The 21,275-nt window shown below is 44.2% G+C and overlaps 1 protein-coding gene across 1 annotated transcript in view; it reads right to left on the bottom strand.

Moving 5' to 3' along the window:
• Positions 1–21,275, bottom strand: part of ERMP1 (endoplasmic reticulum metallopeptidase 1) — a 37,315-nt gene continuing 16,040 nt past the window's right edge. The window contains exons 10-15 of the mRNA XM_081943360.1: positions 16,585–16,775; positions 15,010–15,162; positions 4,738–4,940; positions 3,355–3,470; positions 2,119–2,285; positions 1–727 (exon numbers count right to left, since the gene is read on the bottom strand). Coding sequence (XP_081799486.1) covers positions 563–727; positions 2,119–2,285; positions 3,355–3,470; positions 4,738–4,940; positions 15,010–15,162; positions 16,585–16,775 — 995 coding nt within the window. The 3' untranslated portion in view covers positions 1–562. The remainder of the gene's footprint in view (positions 728–2,118; positions 2,286–3,354; positions 3,471–4,737; positions 4,941–15,009; positions 15,163–16,584; positions 16,776–21,275) is intronic.

Below are 21,275 nucleotides of genomic sequence, written 5' to 3' on the forward strand. Positions count from 1 at the left end.
CTTGTTGGCATTATAATTAAAAGAGCTTTATTTACATAGTGCATTCAAAATGAGTATCATTATTGCAGCAATTACCATTAACAGCTCCATATTCTTCATGATAGCCTTAACGGTGCGTAATTACAACAATTCTTTAGTCAATGAGAACACATCAAAATATTAAGCACAAGGCAGCACTTGTGTTATTTAAAGGCAGTAAAGAATGTTATTTTGTGCTTGTAGCTTCAGTTCAAAAGCTCCTTTTATTGCAAAAACCCAAGAACAGCTGTTCTAAAGCTACTTTCCAAAAGGTAGTTTGGTGTTATAATGTCAGCAGGTGAAGGGACTATTCAAGTGGCAGAAACTGGTGAATTTTTTTTTTTTTTTGCATTAAAGAAACAAAAGACCTCCTTCCCCAAAGAGGTCTTATCAATACTGCCATTGAAATATACTTTAGGCTAAATTATTCCTCATCGTTTTTCTTTCTGTCAGGAATGCCATCTTTCCCGACTCACCCAAGCTCCCTATGAACAAAGTGGCATCCAATAATTGAGAGACAATTGATCTTTTTATAATTTCTAGATTAAAAGATAAACTGGTCATAGGTAGAAGTCCAGCTTAAGGGATAAATCCAGTTGGGAAATCTTTCCAGTAAAGCATGTAACGGAGATGACTTTTGATCTTCTCCAAACAAAAAATGGTTAACTATGGCAAGGGTGACCATTCCTTTCGTGGATTTGTCCGAACCCTAAAAAGAGAAAAAAGCAAATAAGCTCATGTCTGATTATTTGAATCCTATTCTCATTCAGCACTGTGTAATGGTAGAATTCGAAGCTTGCAAAGAAGGAACCAAAGAGTATCATCAGCTGAAGAAACCAAAGTTTTAAAGGATTCCAAGATGCTCACTGAAATGGTGTTAAAAATGGCTGTTCCCAAAACAAAATGTTATTTAAGCCTGAAGCAGAACACATAAGCACTATACCTAGCAAATAAAATGGAAGAAACTAAATTCCTGAACCTATATTAATTACATTTTATGGGGTTAGGGTTAAAGTTAGTTTATGAGTCAGAAGGATATAGAATATGTTTAATCCCCATTAAAAAAACTGAGGAAGTGAACCTTAATTCAAACATATAGAGCAGAACACCAAGATAATTCTGTTGTTTTTCTTTTGCCAATACCATTCTACATCAAAATATAATTCAGACTCTATATCAGGTAAAGATTCCCCTCACACGTGCTAGTCATTCCCAACTCTTGGAGGTGGTGCTCATCTCCATTTCAAAGCCGAAGAGTCAGTGCTGTCCAAAGATGTCTCCATGGACATATGGCCGACATGACTAAACGACGAAGGCGCACAGAATGCTGTTACCTTCCCACCAAAGGTGGTTCCCATTTTTCTATTTGCATTTTTACATGCTTTCTAACTGCTAGGTTGGCAGAAGCTGGGACAAGTAATGGGAGCTCACTCTGTTACGCGGCGCTAGGGATTCGAACCGCCAAACTGCCGACCTTTCTGATCGACAAGCTCAGCGTCTTAGCCACTGAGCCACCGTGATTCTATATATCTAGATAGAAAAAATGATCATATTTTATAGACATAAAGGTAGTTTGAAATTTTGCTGTTAGATAAGGACACCTTTCAAGAACTTCTCTCCAGTACTAGACAAATTCTAATTTGCTTCTCGGGTTTACTGCAACCAATGGTAATATATGAATAGTACAGTATACGCTACCCTGTTTGCATCTACTAATATAACCATGTCAGTAAGACAATGACAGATAATTGATACAATCTTAAGTGAGCATCTGGAAACACCATGTGAGTTCAGCGAATTTCAACTAAGCAAATACAGGAGTACAGGATTAATTTCTATCTGCTGGCGGTATAGTTGCAGGAATCTAATATTCAAGGGCATATTTGATTTAATGTATTCCTGAAATGAAATATAAACACTTGTCATGTGAAGGACACATAAAGAAAAGGCATATCCAAATTAATAGCACTAGAAAGCAATTGTGTGTTAAGTTCTACAGATGAAGATGAATTAATAAACTGTATCCAAAGGGCAACCCATTTAACTAAAGAAGAAAGGAGAGTTCTAAGAAATGATGGGATGCTGAAAGAAGAAACTCACCTTCAGCTCGATCCAAAAGTGCCAGGGGTTGGCATGGAGCCCACGTGCATAATACACAAAGTAGTCTCCATTCAAGCTATTAACAACGGGAGCTCCATTTCCAAGAGACCAAGTGGACAGTGTTGAGCCTTGATGTAGTCGAAGATATAATGCCATGTGGCTTGAACCTGAAGCAGATGATAAACAAAAATCTCTACATGAATTCAGAAGAAAGGATCGTGGAGCTGCCACATGTTTGGTGCCACAATCTAAATACACCACTTGCTTGGATTTTCGTAATATCCTGGAAGGGATATTTTCCTAATCTCTGGATTAATTTATGACCTATGCTTTTAAAAACATCTAGGATTTTTAATACATCCTAATAAAAGAAACTGGCACACCTCTTATGACATAATTTACAGAATAACACAGCTAGAAGGGACCTTGGAGGTGTTCTAGTCCAACCCCCCATTCGAGCATGAGACCCTATACCTGTGATGGCGAACATATGGCACGAGTGCCAGAGGTGGCATGCAGAGCCTTCTCTGTAGGCGCGTGCACCATCGCCAGCTGGTCTTTGCCGAAGCACTGAAAAACAGCCCCCCAAAACGGCCAAAAACCAGGCATGTATGCACCGGCCATCTGGTCTTCGGGTTTCTGGTGCTCTGGCATGCATGAAGACCAGCTGCGTGCCGCAAACTCAAAGACCAGCTGGCCAGCACACGCATGTGCACCGGTCAGCTGGTGTTTGGGTTTCCAGCGCGCATGCACATGCATTCCGGTTTGGGCACTCATCGCCAAAAAGGTTCATCATCACTGCCCTATCCCATTCTGGACAAATGACTGTCCAATCTTAAAAACCTCCAGTGGCAGAGCAGCCATAACTTCCGGAAGCAAACTTTTCCAATGGCTAATTGTTTTCACTGTCAGGAAATTTCTCCTTAATTCTAGGTCTCTCTGTGATAGGTTTCCATCTATCAAATGTTATTTCATGTCCTGTCCTTAAGTGCTTTGCTTATCATAGTCAAAAATATCTTCAGGTACAGCCTGTAAAATGCATGTTGTGTCTGCGATATGCTGTATTCATGCTGATCTCTAACAACTTTGACTGAAGGTTCCTGATTTAATATTACATCATATTTGGGTAACTAATTAGATGAATTAAATAATTTGCCATAGCTAACTAGTTGTTATGATCAAATAATTCTGTATAAGAATCCTCTCAAGGCAAGGAAGGATGAGATATTCACCCACCTATTACTTCAAAGGTTAGCTTTGTAGAATCCCATGGTGTCTGCTCTTTAGAAAGAAGCTGAAAGCGAATAGGGTTTTGGGGAGTAATTGCTGGTGCAGGAAGATACCATGTTTTCCTGTTAAAAAAGGGGGATTTTTATAAAAGTTATCAATGTAATTAACTGTAAAAGTCCTTTAAAATATTTCAAATTACTGTTTCAGGTTAATTCTGTTCCACAAAGCATAATATGGCTGAGCATATTAAAACCTAAAATGCTACTGAATATGCAAAATGTGACAGTCTTGCATGCAAAGGAAATCAAAACGATTAGCCTTTTTCATTGTAACATAAAAATAAAAGGATAAATCTGTCAAAAGTAGTTTTTGTCAGAATATTTTTCTTTTTAAAAAGCCCACCCTTGTTTATCAGATCCCCAGGAAATAACGATAAAAGGCTCAAAGTTTTGGTCAAAGCTGAAAACTTTCACAAAGCGGAATGACAAGAGGCCCTATTACACAGAGACAGGAATAACTCTGATGGTATTACTGACAGATGAGGCCAAGCTTATTCGGAAAACATTAGGATTCATTAACACTTTTTAAACATAAATAGAAAAGGGTGCAAAAGCACAAAACAAAGCCTCCCAATAGCTGGAGTTCTGCTTCATGGTACCCCAGAACATTATTATTTTTTCTTCTTCTTTTGTGCTTTCATGTCAGTGTGGCCTCTGTGACTGCTTTGTTTCTTGGCCTAATTTCATGCTGAAGATCCCTTTTGCCTTTCAAGATTAAAGAGATTAAAACAGAAAACGTTTCCTGTCCTCTGCAGGAAGTTTTAGGAAACCCCATCAGTCCAGCAAAAGATACAGGAAGAAAGAAAAATGTCACTTCTTCTCCCACTTCTCAACCAAGTAGCTGGCCTGGCTCAACTTTGATCTAACTATATCGCTCCTGACGGGTTTTTTATTTGGGTATTTTAATTGCATTCAATTACTTAGGGGTTTTTAAACATTGTATTTTATTGTTTTTATTCATTAGCCGACCTCCTCCTTGTACATGTCTTGGTATATGTTTTTGTAATATGTATGTCTTGTCTATATATTTATTTCATATGTTTTATTGTACGCCGCCCCGAGTCCTTCGGGAGAGGGTGCGGCTAAGAAATAAATATTTATTATTATTATTATTATTAAACCCTAAACCACATTTTCAGACTCTTTCCAGTCCGGCTGCGGCTTTGTTATGGAGATTGCCCTGTTTTGCAATTGGTTTCCTTCTGGTAAGATTGGCTTAAAATGCAACAGGTTTACTGATTTACTTGAAGATACTTGCTTTTCAAAAGTATTGCATCAATGGATATTTCTGTTAAAACTAAGTAGTTCATTAGGTGTGATTACAACCAACCGAAAAAAGTAGTTCACAGGTAGAATCCAAGGAAATCCACAGAGAGGGGATCCTTCCTCACATGTGGCTGCAATAGAGTCGTTGAGCTCAGGCAGGTGGGGTGTCACGAGCGATATCCCACTGTAGTCCATCCCATTCATCCATATTCCAGAATCACTTTTTTCCAAGTGACCATCTAGGCTATGAAATCTTCTGTTTAAATGCTGGGAAAATGACAAGACAAGAAGTTACTAAGACTTTGCCACCGGTCTGTAAGGCAGATACAAAATAGCTCACTGGGGCAAAGGATGTCCTTTCTTTACAAACGTCTGGGTGACTTCTCAAATATGCAATGTGAGTGTTAAATCTGACTGTGCCTGTTGCAGTAGACATTTTTCTTTCTGTATTTTTGGAAACCCACAAAGCTGATTGCGTGATGGTCAACAGCAGGGGTGTAAAACTCGATTTCATTGAGGGCCGCATCGGGGTTTTGTTTGACCTCAGTGAACCAGAGTGGGCGTGGCCAGCTCAACATCACTCCTGTTGGGGGCGCCTGTAGTGGCCCGAGCACTCTGCCAGCAAAAACAGGCTCCCGAGCTCTCTTTTCACTGGCAGTGCATGGCAGGAGGCCGTGGCAGCTCAAGAGCTCGTTTTCGCTGGTAATAGCACCACAGGCTGGTCCTTTGCTGTTCCAGAGCAGCCCCGCAGGGTATCTAAGTACCCTGCAGGCTAGATCCGGTTCCTGGGCCTTGAGTTTAAAACTCCTGGCCAACAGCATACTAATCATGACTGTTGTGAGTCATAAAAAAAGAATTATGATCACAGCTTGGACTGAAGAAGCTGATAATATTACGAAAGCAAGGAAAGGTCAGAGAGCAATGTAGAGCCTTCTCTGTGATGGGCCCAACCCTCTGGAATGACCTCCCCCCTGATATCAGAACCACCACCGACTTCCGCTCCTTCCGACAAAAACTGAAGACTCACCTGTTCCGTTTAGCCGGCTTGGCCCATTCATAGTCTTATTTTACCTCCTGGCAGATATTTTTAATTGGGTATTTTTAGGGATTATTTTTAAACATTGTTTTAACTGCTTTACTTTAGGTACAGTTTTTACAGCCTCCTCTTTTAGGTATTTAGTATTTAACTATGTTTGTATTTATTCCTATGTATTTATGTATTTTAATCTGACTGTACACTGCCCCGAGTCCCTTTTGGGAGAGGGGGCGGTATAAAAGTCGAAAATAAAGTAAAAGTAAAGTAAAGAGGAAGTTACTGAGTGAGCAAGTAGGGTGGTTATCAGTTTAACCAAGTTATAAGCAGTAATAGCACACTCTGGATACCAGCATGCCCACTCAAAGTTCAAATATAATTTTTCAGAAATGGCTGCTGCTCAGAGTTGCCTTAAACCACAAGATGGGTGGCAAATAAATATGACAACCTGGCTATGTGACAACCCATAATAATCAAAATTATCCACTGTGATTTACCTACCACAGTGAAGCCAGCTGACATGGCAAATCAAGCAAGTGACATAAATCACTACAAAAATTTGATCCCTTTTCACAGTAATAACAATTTTCATAGAATAATATATTTGTCAATCTGCTCTCCTCAGTTCCTAAAATAGCGCTTAACATATTTTATATTACATTCTGCAATATTACACACACACACACACACACACACACACACTCCATACAGCATGGTTAAATGCTCATTTATCACCTAATTAGGAATATGCCTTTTCAATCCAAGAAGTTGCTACTAAAACTAGTTTGTAAATTTAAATTACCTGTATTTTTTGGAGTATAAGACGGACCGGAGTATAAGACGCAGCATGGTTTTGAAGAGACAAATTTGAAAAAAAAAGTTTTTGCACTCTGCAAACCACCCCAAAGCTGCCCGTTTTTTTGTGAAAACGGGCCCATTTTTTTTTAAAAAAAGGGCATGAATAGCCCTTAAGAGGCTTGCAGAGTGTTCCTGGGAGGCAAGGGGGCCCCCAAAAACGAGCAAAAAAGGCCAGTTTTCGCGAAAACGGACCCATTTTATTTGTCAAAAAAGGGCATTAGGAAGCTTATAGAGTGCTTGGGGGCTGGGAGAGGGAAATTGAGCAAAAAACAGGCAATTTTTTGCTCAATTTTGCCCTCCCCAGCTCTCAGGAGCTTTCTGACAGCCTCCTACAAGCTATGCATGGCCATTTTGGTGAAGGGGGCAGGGTTTCAGAAAGCAAAAAATGCTGTATTCAGTGTATAAGATGTACCCAGATTTTCAGCCTCTTTTTTGAGGGAAAAGGGTGCGCCTTATACTCCAAAAAATACAGTACTTTAAATTCAACAAAGAATTAATTCAAATGTACATAAGATTTAAAGGCCGCATTAGGAAGCTAATAACTTGAATTACATGACTGATATTCCTAAATTGAATTATTTGTTTGTTTTAAATGTCTACACAGGGTTGTAGCTTTATACGTATTGTTATGTGACTTGCTTTACAAGTCTGTGCTTTAAAGAGACTTAACATACAGTATGTACATACTACGCTAGAAGACACACCTATTAGGAAACCACACTTTTATTTATTTAACAGATCTGAGTCGACCGGCTCTTTTATTGCTGTTTTATTCCACCCATTTGAATACATAGTACTTTGGTTGTACTGAACATCTAACCAGCCAGCAAATGTGGGGAAATACCTAATATGTCTGTAGGTTGATTTAAGTAATTGTTTTGATCTGTAGGACGCCTCCATTTCCATTTCTACTTAATCAAATAAAATCATTTACAGGTACTGGTACAGATAAGACAAACTTATATCTGTTTGCTTAACAATTACTGTTGGCCTCCCAAAAAGTTACAATATAAATTTGAATTTATTACCACTGCCCCACTCCTATGGTCACATGTTCATAATTTGGGTGGTTGGCAATTAGGTGGCATTTACAATTGGTCACAATGTCGTGTGATCACATGATCACAATGTGTGACCTTTTTTTGCCAGTTTCCGGCAAAAATTGACATTAGTTAACCTGGATTTGCATTTATAATTGTGCGATTTAACTTTCAACCATCATAAAATGGTTGTAAAATCCAGTCACTTGACCACAATGAAAATTCCAGTCCCAATAGCGGTGGCAACTCCAGGACTAGCTGTAGTTTGCTGTCTACCATGTGCAAGTTTTATACGTTTTAAAAACAAATTTTGCAACAGTCAGAGTTACCTTGATATATTGCCAATAAAAGGATGGGAATAAATGTTTATGATAAACATATCCATGGTAAAAGTTATTGCACAACAGAATATGAGTTTGTTTCAGTGTTCACACCCTTTACAAGGACAGAATCTTTCTGCGCATGAAGTGAAATGAAATCTTCTATCTAGCTGATAGTATAATATTGAGCCATAACAACAGAATTGCTGGCTGAAATGTATTATTAACCTGGTATTTCAAAGGCCGCTTTGAAGTGTGTATTGATACTGCATGTTCCAGTTCTACACTTTTGAGGGGTTACAATATTCTGTTTTCTATCATTTGCTTAAGCACGACCTCACTTGATCATGTCCCAATAGCATGAGGGTTTTCTTGAAAAATCCAGTTTCATATAATTACTTGTCAATTTAGAGTTTTCAGCAAGAATCGTATTTATCAATTAATGTTAACTGCGTCAGACATGATACAAGTTGGAAATGAACTATCAGTGAGTACTTGAACATACAAGTGATGTCCTCATTTCAGTTTTGTAAGTTTTGCCTCCAAACCTCAGGGCAACCTTAGCCATTTTGATTAGTTTTCTTGGGAATTTTGACCACATCCTTTCCAAGCCCTGGATTTAATGGGATAATGTGTTGGTTTCAAAAGGTTTGATGACAGCTGTTACAGAGGCACCTCTGGAGATGAAGAACAAGAATTTCTCCATAGCGCTGCTTGGAGAATCCAAGGATGGGTTAACACAGCCTGTTTGCCCAAGGACTGAGTAGATTTTTCCCCTCTGGCCACGCCTCCTTTGCCTCTTCCGGCTCAGTTTTAAAAACTCAGTCCGCCCGATAGGACTAGTTTTGGAGAACTCTCAGTTTTTGAGTAAATAGACTGGGTTCTCCAATAGTGATTTTAGAGTATTTATGTGTTACTATTAAGTTGTTATTAGGATTTTCCCCCAAGTTTTATTATTTTGGCTTTTTATTTTCTTTTTTCCTTTTTTACCAAGAAGAAGATTTTACAAGAGTAAGGCTGAGGCAGCGATCGGTTCCACAGCTGCTTAGTCGCAGCTGGGGGAACAAGCGAGGCCGCTCGTCCGGCGTCTGCTGGCGAGCGCAGGGAAAGACGGCAATCCCCGTGTTTTCCTGGTCGCTTTGGAGAAGAGGCTTTTAAAAAAGCCCTTGCTTTTCCAAGCAGCGTCTTTTGCCGATCGGGAGAGCGGTGGCCATTTTGAAAAGCGCTGCTTTGGCGCGCTTTTCGGCTGCAGCCAATAGGGAGCGCCTGGACCTTAAGTGAGGCTTTTGGCGCGCAGAAGAGCCGGCGGCCATTTTTTTGAAACGTTTTACCTACCGGACAGCAGCAGCAAGCAGCAGAGCCTCTCCGCCTCAAGCAGACAGCCGCGGAGGATTGCGAGGGCTTGCCTGGGTCTCCAGCAAGCCTGAAGTTCCCCAGCCACCCAAGGGGAAGCGGCAAGGAGTGTCCTGGTGCCTGATCCAGCCTCCCAACTGAATCTGCAGACGCTTCTGGAGCCGTCGGGCCAGCGTCCACTGCCCTTCCCTCAGCAGCGACCTCTTCGGATCAAGCTCAACCTAGGATGGCTGATGAAGGTTTGGAGCGAAGGGAGGAGCTGGCAGGGCCATCTGCAAAGCGCAGTAGGCCAGATCCCTCAGGCCAAGGGAGAAAGGGAAACAAGGGCGCTGGGAGGAAAGCTTCCCACTCTTCAGCTGGGAGCAAGGCCTCCAAAATTCAAGGGGACAAGGGCAGGACTCCCTAAAGGACAAGTTTGCTAGGCCCCAGGTTCCCTCTGCATCCTTGCCAAGTGAGGCTGGGCCAGTTCCTTCCCCACCCATTCAGAGGGAGATAGAGCAGGGGGAGGAAATGGGGGATAGATCTCCATCCTTCTGTGATAGGGATTCCATGTCAGGATCCCCTGCAGCCTCTCTGGGTTATCCAGATTCTCCTAGCTCTTCAGTCAGGGAGGATATCCCCTCTTTTCAATGTTGTTTTCATGCAGAGGATCAGAGAGATCCTCCTAGGGGTGCCAAGGGACAGGCCTATGACCAATCCAGGCCTGTAGAGGACAAGGGCCCAGCTATGTCAGCAGAAATGAGGGATCTCATCACGCAGGCTATTTCCCAGGGTGTGGTAGAAGCCATGAGGCTACAGGAAGGCAGGGGTGGCAAGGCCTCTAGGCCTGTTCGCCCCCTGGGGGAAAAGCGGACCAGAGTCCTCGATTCCCCGGGCACTTCTATCACCACAGAGGTGTCTACGTGGGAGGAGGAGACTGCTGAGGAATTTGCTCTCTCGGAGGATGAGGATATGCCTCCAGACAAGCCCTCCTTCACTGGTCTCTTTAAGCCATCCTTATTCAAGTCCATCTTACACAAGGCCAGAGCCTCTACTGAGCTTGGTGCCAAACCTAAGGACAAGGAAGTCCCCTCTACTTCCCAGGACCTCATGGCAGGGCTGTTCAGCGAAACAACCCCTGACCCAGAACTGATACCAGTCCCTGATATGTTCATGGAAGTTATCCAGCGCCAATGGGCGCAGCCAGGTACCCTGGCCAACCCTAGTGGCGCAGACAAAACACTGTACCCCTTAGAGCCTAGGTTGGAGGATGTTTTGAAACCTCCAGAGGTGGATGCCCCTGTGGTTTCTCTGACCTCTAATTCTAATCTCCCGGCCGAGCTATTAGAAGGGTTAAAGGCAGAGGATAAGAGGGCAGAAAAGGCTTGTCTCAAAACGCACCAGGCGGCTGCCTGGGCGATCAAAACCTCCACTTCTGCCTCGTTCTTTACGAGAGCATCCCTACTATGGCTGCGCCAACTAAGATCTCAGCCCCCATCTGAAGCATCTCGTTGGCGACATGATCTTAACAAGATCATTACGGCTGTGGAATATGCCGCTGATGCCTCTCTGCATGCAGCGAAGTTCGCTTCCAGGGCACTAGCGTCTAACATCACTTCTCGCCGCCTGCTTTGGCTCCGGCACTGGCAGGCGGACATGAAGGCGAAGTGGAAGCTGGCTTCAGCTCCATTCAAAGGGGACAATCTCTTTGGGGATTCCCTAGAGAAATTCCTAATTGAGACGAAGGATAAGAGGAAGGTCCTTCCTTCCACCTTCAGGAAGCATGACAAAAAAGGTCAGGGCTCGTTCAGGAAACAGGCCTTTCGGGCACAGGAAGGTGCCCAGGCCTCCACCTCTTCCTATTCCTCCCAGAGACAGTTTAACCAGTCCTCTGACAGGTCCCAGGAACGAAACAGCTTTTCTTCCAGGGGCAGACAATCCAATCAAGGTTCCTTTCGGAAACCCTTTCGTGGGGGCTCCCACAACCGTCAGTTTAGACGTGGGAAGTGACCGTCTGGGGTCTCCTCCCATCGGGGGCCGCCTGCAATTCTATGCAGACCGTTGGGAGGAAACAACCTCGGACAAGTGGGTCTTAAATACCATCAGGAGGGGTCTAACCTTGGAGTTTCTATCCTCCCCTCCGCGGACCTTTGTTCGCTGCCCACTATCCAGGAACCCTGTAAAGAGGGCTCTCATGCAGGCAGAAATAGATCATCTTCTGCAGATCAACGCAATAGAGTCAGTCCCTCCAGAACAGGAAGGGAGGGGGTTCTATTCCATTCTCTTCCTGGTCCCCAAGAGTTCAGGGGGGTGGAGGGCCATTTTAGATCTGAAGCGCCTGAACAGACATCTGGCCTACAAGCGCTTCAAAATGCAGTCTCTTCAGTCGATCCTAAGCTGCATGCGACAAGGGGATCTGCTCACCTCCATCGATCTCAAGGAGGCGTATCTGCATGTGCCCATCCATCCCGCACACAGGAAGTTCCTGCGCCTGTGTTACAACGGAAAGCACTTCCAATACAGGGCGCTTCCATTCGGACTTTCTTCTGCACCCAGAACGTTCACGAAGCTTCTTGCAGCTGTGGCGGCCCACCTGCGCAAGCTTCCAGTCCGCCTGGAGTGCTATCTGGACGACATCATCATCCACTCAAGGACTCATCAACAAGCGGTGAGAGATGTAAACATCACAGTTCATACCTTACAGGACCACGGGTTTTCCGTAAACATGGAAAAAAGCAACTTGACTCCTGCCACGCGCATACAACACCTGGGCGCCATAATAGACTCGGTTTCTTGCCAGGTGTCCCTGTCTCCGGAAAGAATCCGCAACCTCAGAAGCAGAATCCGGTTGTGTCGCAAGAACAGGTCCTGGCAGGTAGTGCAACTATCCCAACTGTTAGGGAACATGATTTCTTGTCTCAACATAGTTCCCTGGGCACGTCTCCATGCAAGGGAGCTGCAATGGTTCTTGCTTCCAATGCAAAGAGCAAAGATCAGCAACTCCACCAGGAAAGTTCGCATCCCACCAAGAGTGACACGGTCTCTGAGTTGGTGGCAGTCTCGAGCAGTGGAGAAGGGCTGCCTATTCAGAGAACCCGACAGGATCGTGGTAACGACCGACGCCAGTCTCTACGGTTGGGGGGCGCATTGCCAGGGTCACTTGGCGCAAGGCAGGTGGTCCAGCGCGGAGGCAGCCCGGAGCATCAATTGGCTAGAGCTCAGGGCAGCCCGGCTTGCGCTGAGGAAATTTGCAGAACAGCTGAAGGGGCACCACGTTCTGCTACTGACCGACAATGTGGCCACAAAGGCTCATGTGAACCGGCAAGGAGGGACCCACTCCAAAAGACTCATGTCAGAGGCGGAGGCCATAGGACGATGGGCAGAGAGCCACTTAGCGTCGCTGAGGGCGGATCACATCTCCGGAACCAGCAACGTGAGTGCGGATTGGTTGAGCCGTCAGACCATCGACAACTCGGAGTGGCAACTTCATCCGGACCTGTTCGCACAGGTGGTAAGAAGGTTTGGTCTCCCACAGGTCGACCTGTTTGCCACGGCGGCAAACACACAGCTCCAGCGGTTCTTCTCCCGCTACAAGTCAGCACAAGCGGAGGGGACGGATGCCCTGAGGTCCAACTGGCCTCCAGGTCTGCTTTACGCGTTCCCGCCCCTCCCTCTGATTCCGCAGGTGATCTACAAGCTGCTGAAGGAGGGGGCGGAGCTCATTCTGGTGGCTCCACATTGGCCCAGGAGATCCTGGTTCGCGGACCTGGTCGATCTGTCTGTGGAACAACCGTGGAAAATTCCTCCAGACCAGGTATCCTTGCGTCAGGGGCCCATCAACCATCCAGAGCCCCAGTGGTTGCAGTTAGCCGTCTGGTGCTTGAGGGGCAGCTTCTGAAGGACCAGAGCCTCTCAGACAGCGTCATTAAGACTATCCAAGCTTCCAGACGTCCGGCCACTACTCGTATTTATGACGCGACTTGGGCTGCCTTTTCTACCTGGTGCAGCCAACGGGACATTGACAGTGCGGAAGCGTCCATCCTTCAGTTGTTGGACTTCCTACAAGAGGGCTTGGACAAAGGACTGGTGCCAGCCACACTCAGGCGCCAGGTGGCTGCATTATCCACCATCTTAGCCAGACACCAACTTCAATCCCTGAGTCACCATCCTCAGGTCAAGAGTTTTTTGAAGGGGGCTTACAACATTCGACCCCAGGTGGTGCACAGGTACCCGACCTGGAACCTACCCTTTGTCCTACAGACATTGACAGCGGCTCCCTTCGAACCCTTGAGGAAGGTCTCTCTTCGATATCTGACCCTTAAGACCGCCTTCCTCATAGCCATTACTTCAGCCAGAAGGGTATCTGAGATTGCGGCCTTCTCGGCCAAGGAAGAATTGTGCATCATACACCCAGACAGGGTCATCCTATGGTTAGATCCCGCCTTCATGCCGAAGGTGAATTCTCATTTTCACAGGTCTCAGGAGGTGATCCTCCCGAATTTCTGTCCCAGCCCTCAACACTCCAAGGAGCGCAGGTGGCACAAATTGGACGTGCGAAGGGCAGTCCGCATTTACCTGAAACGAATGAAGGACATCAGGCACTCTGAGGCCTTCTTTGTGTCTTTTCAACCAGGCTCGCTGGGTCGCAAGGTATCGTCTTCAACCATAGGTCGGTGGCTGCGGGCTCGCATTAAGATGACATATGACCTTCAGGGCAAGCCGGTCCCAGCACGTGTAACGGCACACTCCACCAGAAGTGCGGCCACGACTGCGGCCTGGGCGACTCAAGCATCCATTCTGGACATTTGCAGAGCGGCCACGTGGGCGTCACCCACGGCTTTCATTAGAAACTACAAGATCGATTCCTTTGCCTCTGCCGAAGCCTCTTTTGGCCGTAGAGTGTTACAGAAGGTTATTGAGGCTCCGGACAATGTCACTTCTTCCCGCCCTGGGATACCATAGCTTGGGCATGTCCCATCCTTGGACTCTCCAAGCAGCGCTATGGAGAATGACCGTTGTCTTACCTGAACGGTCATTCTCAGGGCGCTGCGGGAGAATCCAAGACCCACCCAGGGTAATTGTTTAGCTCCGAGATTGTATTTTTACACAGGTGTGAGCTGAGGGCGTCTTCGTCGGACAAGACCTCGTTTTTAAAACTGAGCCGGAAGAGGCAAAGGAGGCGTGGCCAGAGGGGAAAAATCTACTCAGTCCTTGGGCAAACAGGCTGTGTTAACCCATCCTTGGACTCTCCCGCAGCGCCCTGAGAACGACCGTTCAGGTAAGACAACGGTCATTCTACTGAATTCCTTTGGGCCACTTCCATTTCACATGGGCAGATTGTAAATTGATAACTACGGCTGTGTAAGAAATAGAACTCTCACAAAAATCAGTCAGAGATCTGACTAGAGATTTATGATTATAAGACATTTGGATTGCCTTTTCCTATTTTATATAGGAACCAAGTTGCCAATACACCCTCTTATATTAAACCATGAAATAATTGGGCAGAATCAGTGAAGATTTCTTTCTGATTCCTCTTTCCCAGTTCCAGGGATGACATGATCCAAAGGCTGAGGTAAGATGGCATATTGAAGAGTGCAAGATAAGCATATCTGAGAATGAGGTTGATGAAAATAAAGTACACATATTAATTTCAAACCACTGGATTTAAGGCAAAGTACTCATCCTTTCAAAGGAGAGTCTTAAAAAAACAAAATCGTACATTTCCTTGCAAATTCAGAAACACTTTTTACCTGAAGAAGCATTCGCTTAGGCCTCGGGTCTGCCAAATCCGAACTGAAAGGGAAGAAGATTCCACTGCAAACAAGGATAAATGTGACTATAAAAATAGTTGTCAAAGATATTAAGGTCAACTTTGTGCTTCTGGACAGATAAATAAAGCTGAGCTAGAAAAAAAAAGGGAAATAAAAGAAAGCAATTACTTTTACTGAATTACTGTACTTCTAGAAAATAAGTGTGTCAAGCAAACTTAAATGTTAAACGTGTTAAAACAAACCATTTTATTTCTTTGAAACATATCTTTCCACATACAATTTAATTTTAATTTTTTTAAGTTTGTGGCGAATCAGAGATCATGTTGAAAGCTAGTGACTTCCCCAAATCCATCCGCAATGTTTCCTGTAGCACAGGCATTTGATTTTGTGCTGTCCTTGACTGAGGGATGGCTGAAAAAGCCAAGTACACATTTCCTATTGTTCTACAAAACATGCCTTTATGAACGTAGTTTAAAGAAACTAAAATGAGGTTTAGTCTTTACAGTTGCAACGATATCTTAACGAATTCTCAGAAGTGATGGCGGTGGGGTCAGGAAAAAGTCCTGAAATTTAGTACCCTTGGCAGGTGCTAAATAATAAGCTACAAAAATCTATTGATCAATTAAGAGGGCAGACATAATTTGCAACAAAAAAGGCACAAAACTTTATTTTCTGTTACAGAATTTCGATTTATTTCTACTTCCAAGCCCATTCCGTAGATCGTGAACTGCGCTACCTGCCCTGCACAAATAAAAATTCACAAAAGGTAGAGGACATGGAAAAGAATGAGAGCTATAAATGGTTATTTGGAAGTGTAGGATGTGGTCACCTCAGTTCACAGAATGGAAAATTATCCATTTTAAGCCACAAGATACAGCTAAATGTCTCACAATTTTTGAGCTTGACTTCTCTTGTGTTCTTCTGGGTCTTTTTCCCTTTTAGTTTTTGTGAGAATAAGGGGAAGCCAAGACTCAGATGCAAAAGGACTGCTAACACAGTGCTCTCAGTCAACCTAGGGGAAATTGTATCTCATCTGACAAACCAGTCTATTACTGCAAATTATTTTTAATGACTAAAAAAGAATTGAGAACAGCACAAATGCTTGATTTCAAATTTTTGCCATGGGAAATTTCTAACTAGGTATTGTATAGAAGACAGACCCTAATTGGGCATTTGGAGATTTGATTGATAAAATACACAATCCAACCACAGACATTCTTACTGAAAAAGTAAGTTTCCTTTTGAATATCAGAAGGAGGAGGCTGGAATAAGAAGGGAAATATTGCCTATCCATGTGTCTTCTCCATTGTGTACATGCAAGATAGCAAGATATGCACCTCAAAATCTTCCCAGATACCTCCATTAATTGCAATTCTGCTTGCAGTTAAAAATTCCTTTTTTGATTGTATTTGTTCCTTCATAGCAAATGTTTTCATGCTGATCGTACCTTCTTTCCTCAGGTGAGAACACTGACAGGACACATGTTTAAATATACTGTTCAAAAGTTATCAAATAAGTTCAAGCATAGAATTCAAGCCTTTAAAATTATCTTACCAAATAGGAAGACAGAAGTATGCATATTGCAAGGGCGAAAATACCCATGACTACATCTGGTGGAGCTTCAGAACCACTGCGCCCCATAATGGGAATTAGGATTTCAAATACAAGTCGGATAAGGTACATTAAATAGAGGTATGGAATAAACATTCCCAGGAGATAAACTGTTACAAATTTCATTGTAGCACCTGTAACAGAGACATAAACGGATTACAATGTAGAAATTGCAGCTATCGACTTTAGCCACCTTCCAACTCAGAGCATTCTAGAAGTTATCTGGTACAGTATTATGTAAATATAATTCTGTTTGAAGGCAATTATTGTGTTTGTCTTACAAAACAGGTAAGATGACTTAACGGATTAAACAATGGCTTAAAAAGCAGGCTAACCAGATTTTCTGTCAATATGAATCATCATAGCTCTAGTAGCACCATTTTAAAAAGTGGCTATGCCAGCAAGTCTTCAGCTCAAGATATGCTTACTCAAGAAGGGGAATAATGGAACAAGTCTGGCCATGCAAGTGGAGAAAGAAATTACAGATACTAATTTTTAAAATCATTTCCCACATCTCAGTGCCTTCCAGCATTTATGAGAGTATAATTCTAACTCACCTGAAAGCCAACAGATTGAGGTTTTCGTACAAAGCAGATACATTTATTTTACATACTCTTTCAATCACATGAAGAATGGTTTTAAAAATAGATCAACCAGATTTTTAAATCATTTAAAAAAACCCAGCTATTTATGTAAATCTGTACATCAAGGCACAAAAGACCAACCAAGTATGTAATTCATGCATTCTTTAAGTTGATAAGAGAGCAGTAACTGTGTGGAAGAAAAAGGCTAACTCAAGGTTCTTTATTTCTGATTGATAAATAAGGGATTTGATAATTGATGGTACAAATTTGGTATAGTATGTCATTTCAAGATAGCATGAATTACTCTTTTGGCCAGAACAGAAGGACCTATAAAAAGCCCACAAAACAAATGTGTGCATTTCTTATAAATTGGTTTCCTGGTACCCTGAGTTGAGTGGAAATTACTTTCAGGCAAACTGGAACAAACATTGAGAGCCACATTGGAGTCTCAACAACAGCAAAATGCAAGTAAATTGGGAAAAATATGTATCATTTGGGGGTTTTTTTGTTTTTTTAAAATTTTATTTACAAACATGTAAAATACACACACACACACACAAAAAAAAAAAAACTTAGACGTACACCACGTTTACACAATACAATACGAACAGGAGCTTCCTGTTCTTTCTAATAGCAATTGCCAATCGATATCGCTCACCTTATATTGTTTCTCCTTCTATTATAGTTCATTTGCATGGCACCATTCTTAACCCTCTTATCTTACTCCTCTGTCTGCTATATTGGATGATTACCTCTAGTAAATTTAAACCACTTGGATAAAATATGTATCATTTGTAACATCACTCAATAAATGATGTGCAGTAAACGTGTTTGTTTTTGCTTCCAATTAAAAACCAAGTTAGAGAGGATATATCCGTGGTGGGTAGTATAGGTTAGCTACTTCACATGCACATTTTAACAACTGATTTGCATAAGCTGTGTTGACCAAGCATGACCAAACTTATCTTTAGAAAGTTACACAGACTCTTTTAAAACATGTTCAAGAGCTAATTATGAATAATTCATTCAATTTTCTTCAATATCAATTATGGTATAAATACCAATTATGAATTCTAAAAGGATGAACAGGAAAATCTGAACATTGATACCTAAGCTTACATATTTTAAGGGGGATAAACAAGAATTGGGCAATGCCAAAGTTTAAAATTGGCAGATGTGCTTCCTAGTACATTTTTTAATTTGACAGTTTTGCTGTTCCTTTTTTCTTTCCAACTTCCTATTTCTTCTCCTTATGCAGAAGGCTGCCAAAAAAGGCATAGAGTGTTCTTGTCAGACATGTGAACTACATGAAACTAGCCCTGACCCGCTCCCGGTCGGAGGACCTAGCGGCCGCCTGGAATAGGGCGGTGGCTGGGGCCTTGGACCGGGTTGTGCCTTTGCGACGTCTCCTGCGGCAGCGATCCACCCGGGCTCCTTGGTTTACCGAGGAGCTGAGGGTGATGAAACGCCACAGGAGACGTCTAGAGAGCAGGTGGAGGTCCTCACACTCCGAATCTGATCGAGCACAGGTAAGAGCCTACTTGCGGACTTACCTTGTGGCATTAAGGGCGGCCAAACGTAAACATTGTGCCGCCCTTATTGCGTCCGCCGATAACCGCCCTGCCGCCCTGTTTCGGGTGACCCGCTCCCTCCTATCACAGAGGACGCGGGGGGCACCCCTGCAGGGAAGAGCAGAGGAGTTTGGGGAATATCTGCAGGACAAAGTCGCTCAGATCCGGAGCGGATGGGCCCCCTTCAGTGGACTGGACGAGCCGTCAACAGCGAGTCTTGTGAGACCACTCTGGGAGGAGTTTGACTCTGTTGCCCCCGAGGATTTGGACAGGTTACGTGGACGGCTGCGACCCACCACATGTTCAATGGACCCGTGTCCCTCCTGGCTGGTACTGGCATCCTGGGAGACGACATGAGGCTGGCTTCTGGGCCTGGTGAACGCTTCGTTGGGTGAAGGATCCTTGCCAACCGCCTTGAAAGAGGCGGTGGTGAGGCCCCTGCTCAAGAAGCCTTCACTGGACCCAACGGAACTAGCTAATTACCGTCCAGTCTCCAACCTTCCCTTTTTGGCAAAGGTTGTTGAGAATGTGGTGGCGCAGCAATTTCCGCGACACCTCGACGAATCCGAATATCTAGACTCACGCCAGTCCGGTTTCCGACCCGGGCACAGCACAGAGACAGCCTTGGTCGCGTTGGTTGATGATCTCTGGAGGGCCAGAGATAGAGGTTGTTCCTCTATCCTGGTCCTATTAGACCTCTCAGCGGCTTTTGATACCATCGACCATGGTATCCTATTGCGCCGGCTGGGGGGGATGGGAGTCGGAGGCACCGTTCTACGGTGGTTTGGCTCCTACCTCTCTGACCGGACGCAATGTGTGTTGACAGGGGGGCAGAGGTCGACCCTGAGGCCATTCTCTTGTGGGGTGCCGCAGGGGTCGGTCCTCTCGCCCCTCCTATTCAACGCATATGTGAAGCCGCTGGGGGAGATCATCCGTGGTTTTGGGGTTGAATACCATCTGTACGCTGATGATACGCAGCTGTACATCTCAACCCCAAACCACCCCAACGAGGCTGTCGAAGTGATGTCCCGGTGTTTGGAAGCCGTCGGGGTCTGGATGGGGGACAACAGACTCAAACTCAACCCCTCCAAGACTGAGTGGCTGTGGCTACCGGCACCCCGGTTCAGCCAGCTAACTCCATCGCTGGCCATAGGAGGTGAACAACTCCCCCCTGTGGAGCGGGCGCGCAATTTGGGCGTCCTCCTAGATGCCCGGCTGTCTATGGATGACCATGTGGCAGCCGTGGCAAGGGGGGCGTTCCACCAGGTTCGCCTGGTGCGTCAATTGCGCCCCCTACTGGACCGGGATGCCCTACGCACGGTCACTCATGCGCTGGTGACTTCTCGCCTGGACTACTGCAATGCCCTCTACATGGGGCTTCCCTTGGGACGCATCCGAAGACTACAGCTAGTTCAGAACGCAGCCGCGCGGGTGATTATGGGGAGCTCAAGATACTCCCATGTGACACCTCTCCTGCGCGAGCTGCACTGGCTACCTGTGGTTTTTCGGGTGCGTTTCAAGGTATTGATTACCATCTTTAAAGCGCTCCATGGCACAGGACCCAGTTACCTGCGGGATCGTATCCTCCCGCACACATCCCTACAACCAATCCGCTCTCACAGGGAGGGACTACTGCTGGTGCCGTCCACTAGGCAGTGCCAGCGGGCGACGCCTAGGGGTAGGACCTTCTCTGTGATGGGCCCAACCCTCTGGAATGACCTCCCCCCCGACATTAGAACTACCACTGACTTCCGTTCCTTCCGTCAAAAATTAAAGACTCACCTGTTTCGATTAGCTGGCCTGGCACATTCTTAGTTTTTACCTCCCGATGGATATATTTTAATGGGTAATTTTGGGTAATATTTTAACTCTTGGGTTATTAGAGTTTTTAATGTACTATATTTATTATTCTATATACAGTCTTGCAACCTCCTCCACCTACGTATTTAATTATTTAACTGTTTTATGTATGTATTTTATAACGCATTTTAGTGACTGTACACCGCCCCGAGTCCCTTTCGGGAGAGGGGGCGGTCTATAAATACGAATAATAAAAAAAATGAAATGAAATTATATCAGGGACTGTGTTTGGCTTTGTGGTCTCATGCTTTATAGTAAGTGTAAAGTTCCTAGTACCTCTTTATGGAGGTACTCTGGAGTAACTGACGTCAAAATAGTTTTGCCATTTTAGAGTTTTATAAGGACTAAACATGAATACTATAAACCTTATTTAAAGTTTATAGCATCTTATGTATCATTTCAATAAAATGGCCAAAATTGGGCTAATAATTCTCAGGGGAGAGTTGGGAGGTTTTAAGAACAAAATAGATGCTATAAGTGTTCCAAAAGGGGCTGAAAACACCAGACTGAAGACATCACACTATCAGCACCATTTGCAACATCATCTCTCAGAGGCTACAAAAATATAGTCTCGGCTATAAAGATGCCCACCCCTGCCTTACCAGAACCAATGGGGAGA

This window comes from Natrix helvetica, assembly GCF_964273705.1.
Source record: "Natrix helvetica genome assembly, chromosome: 2".
Lineage (NCBI taxonomy): Eukaryota > Metazoa > Chordata > Lepidosauria > Squamata > Natricidae > Natrix > Natrix helvetica.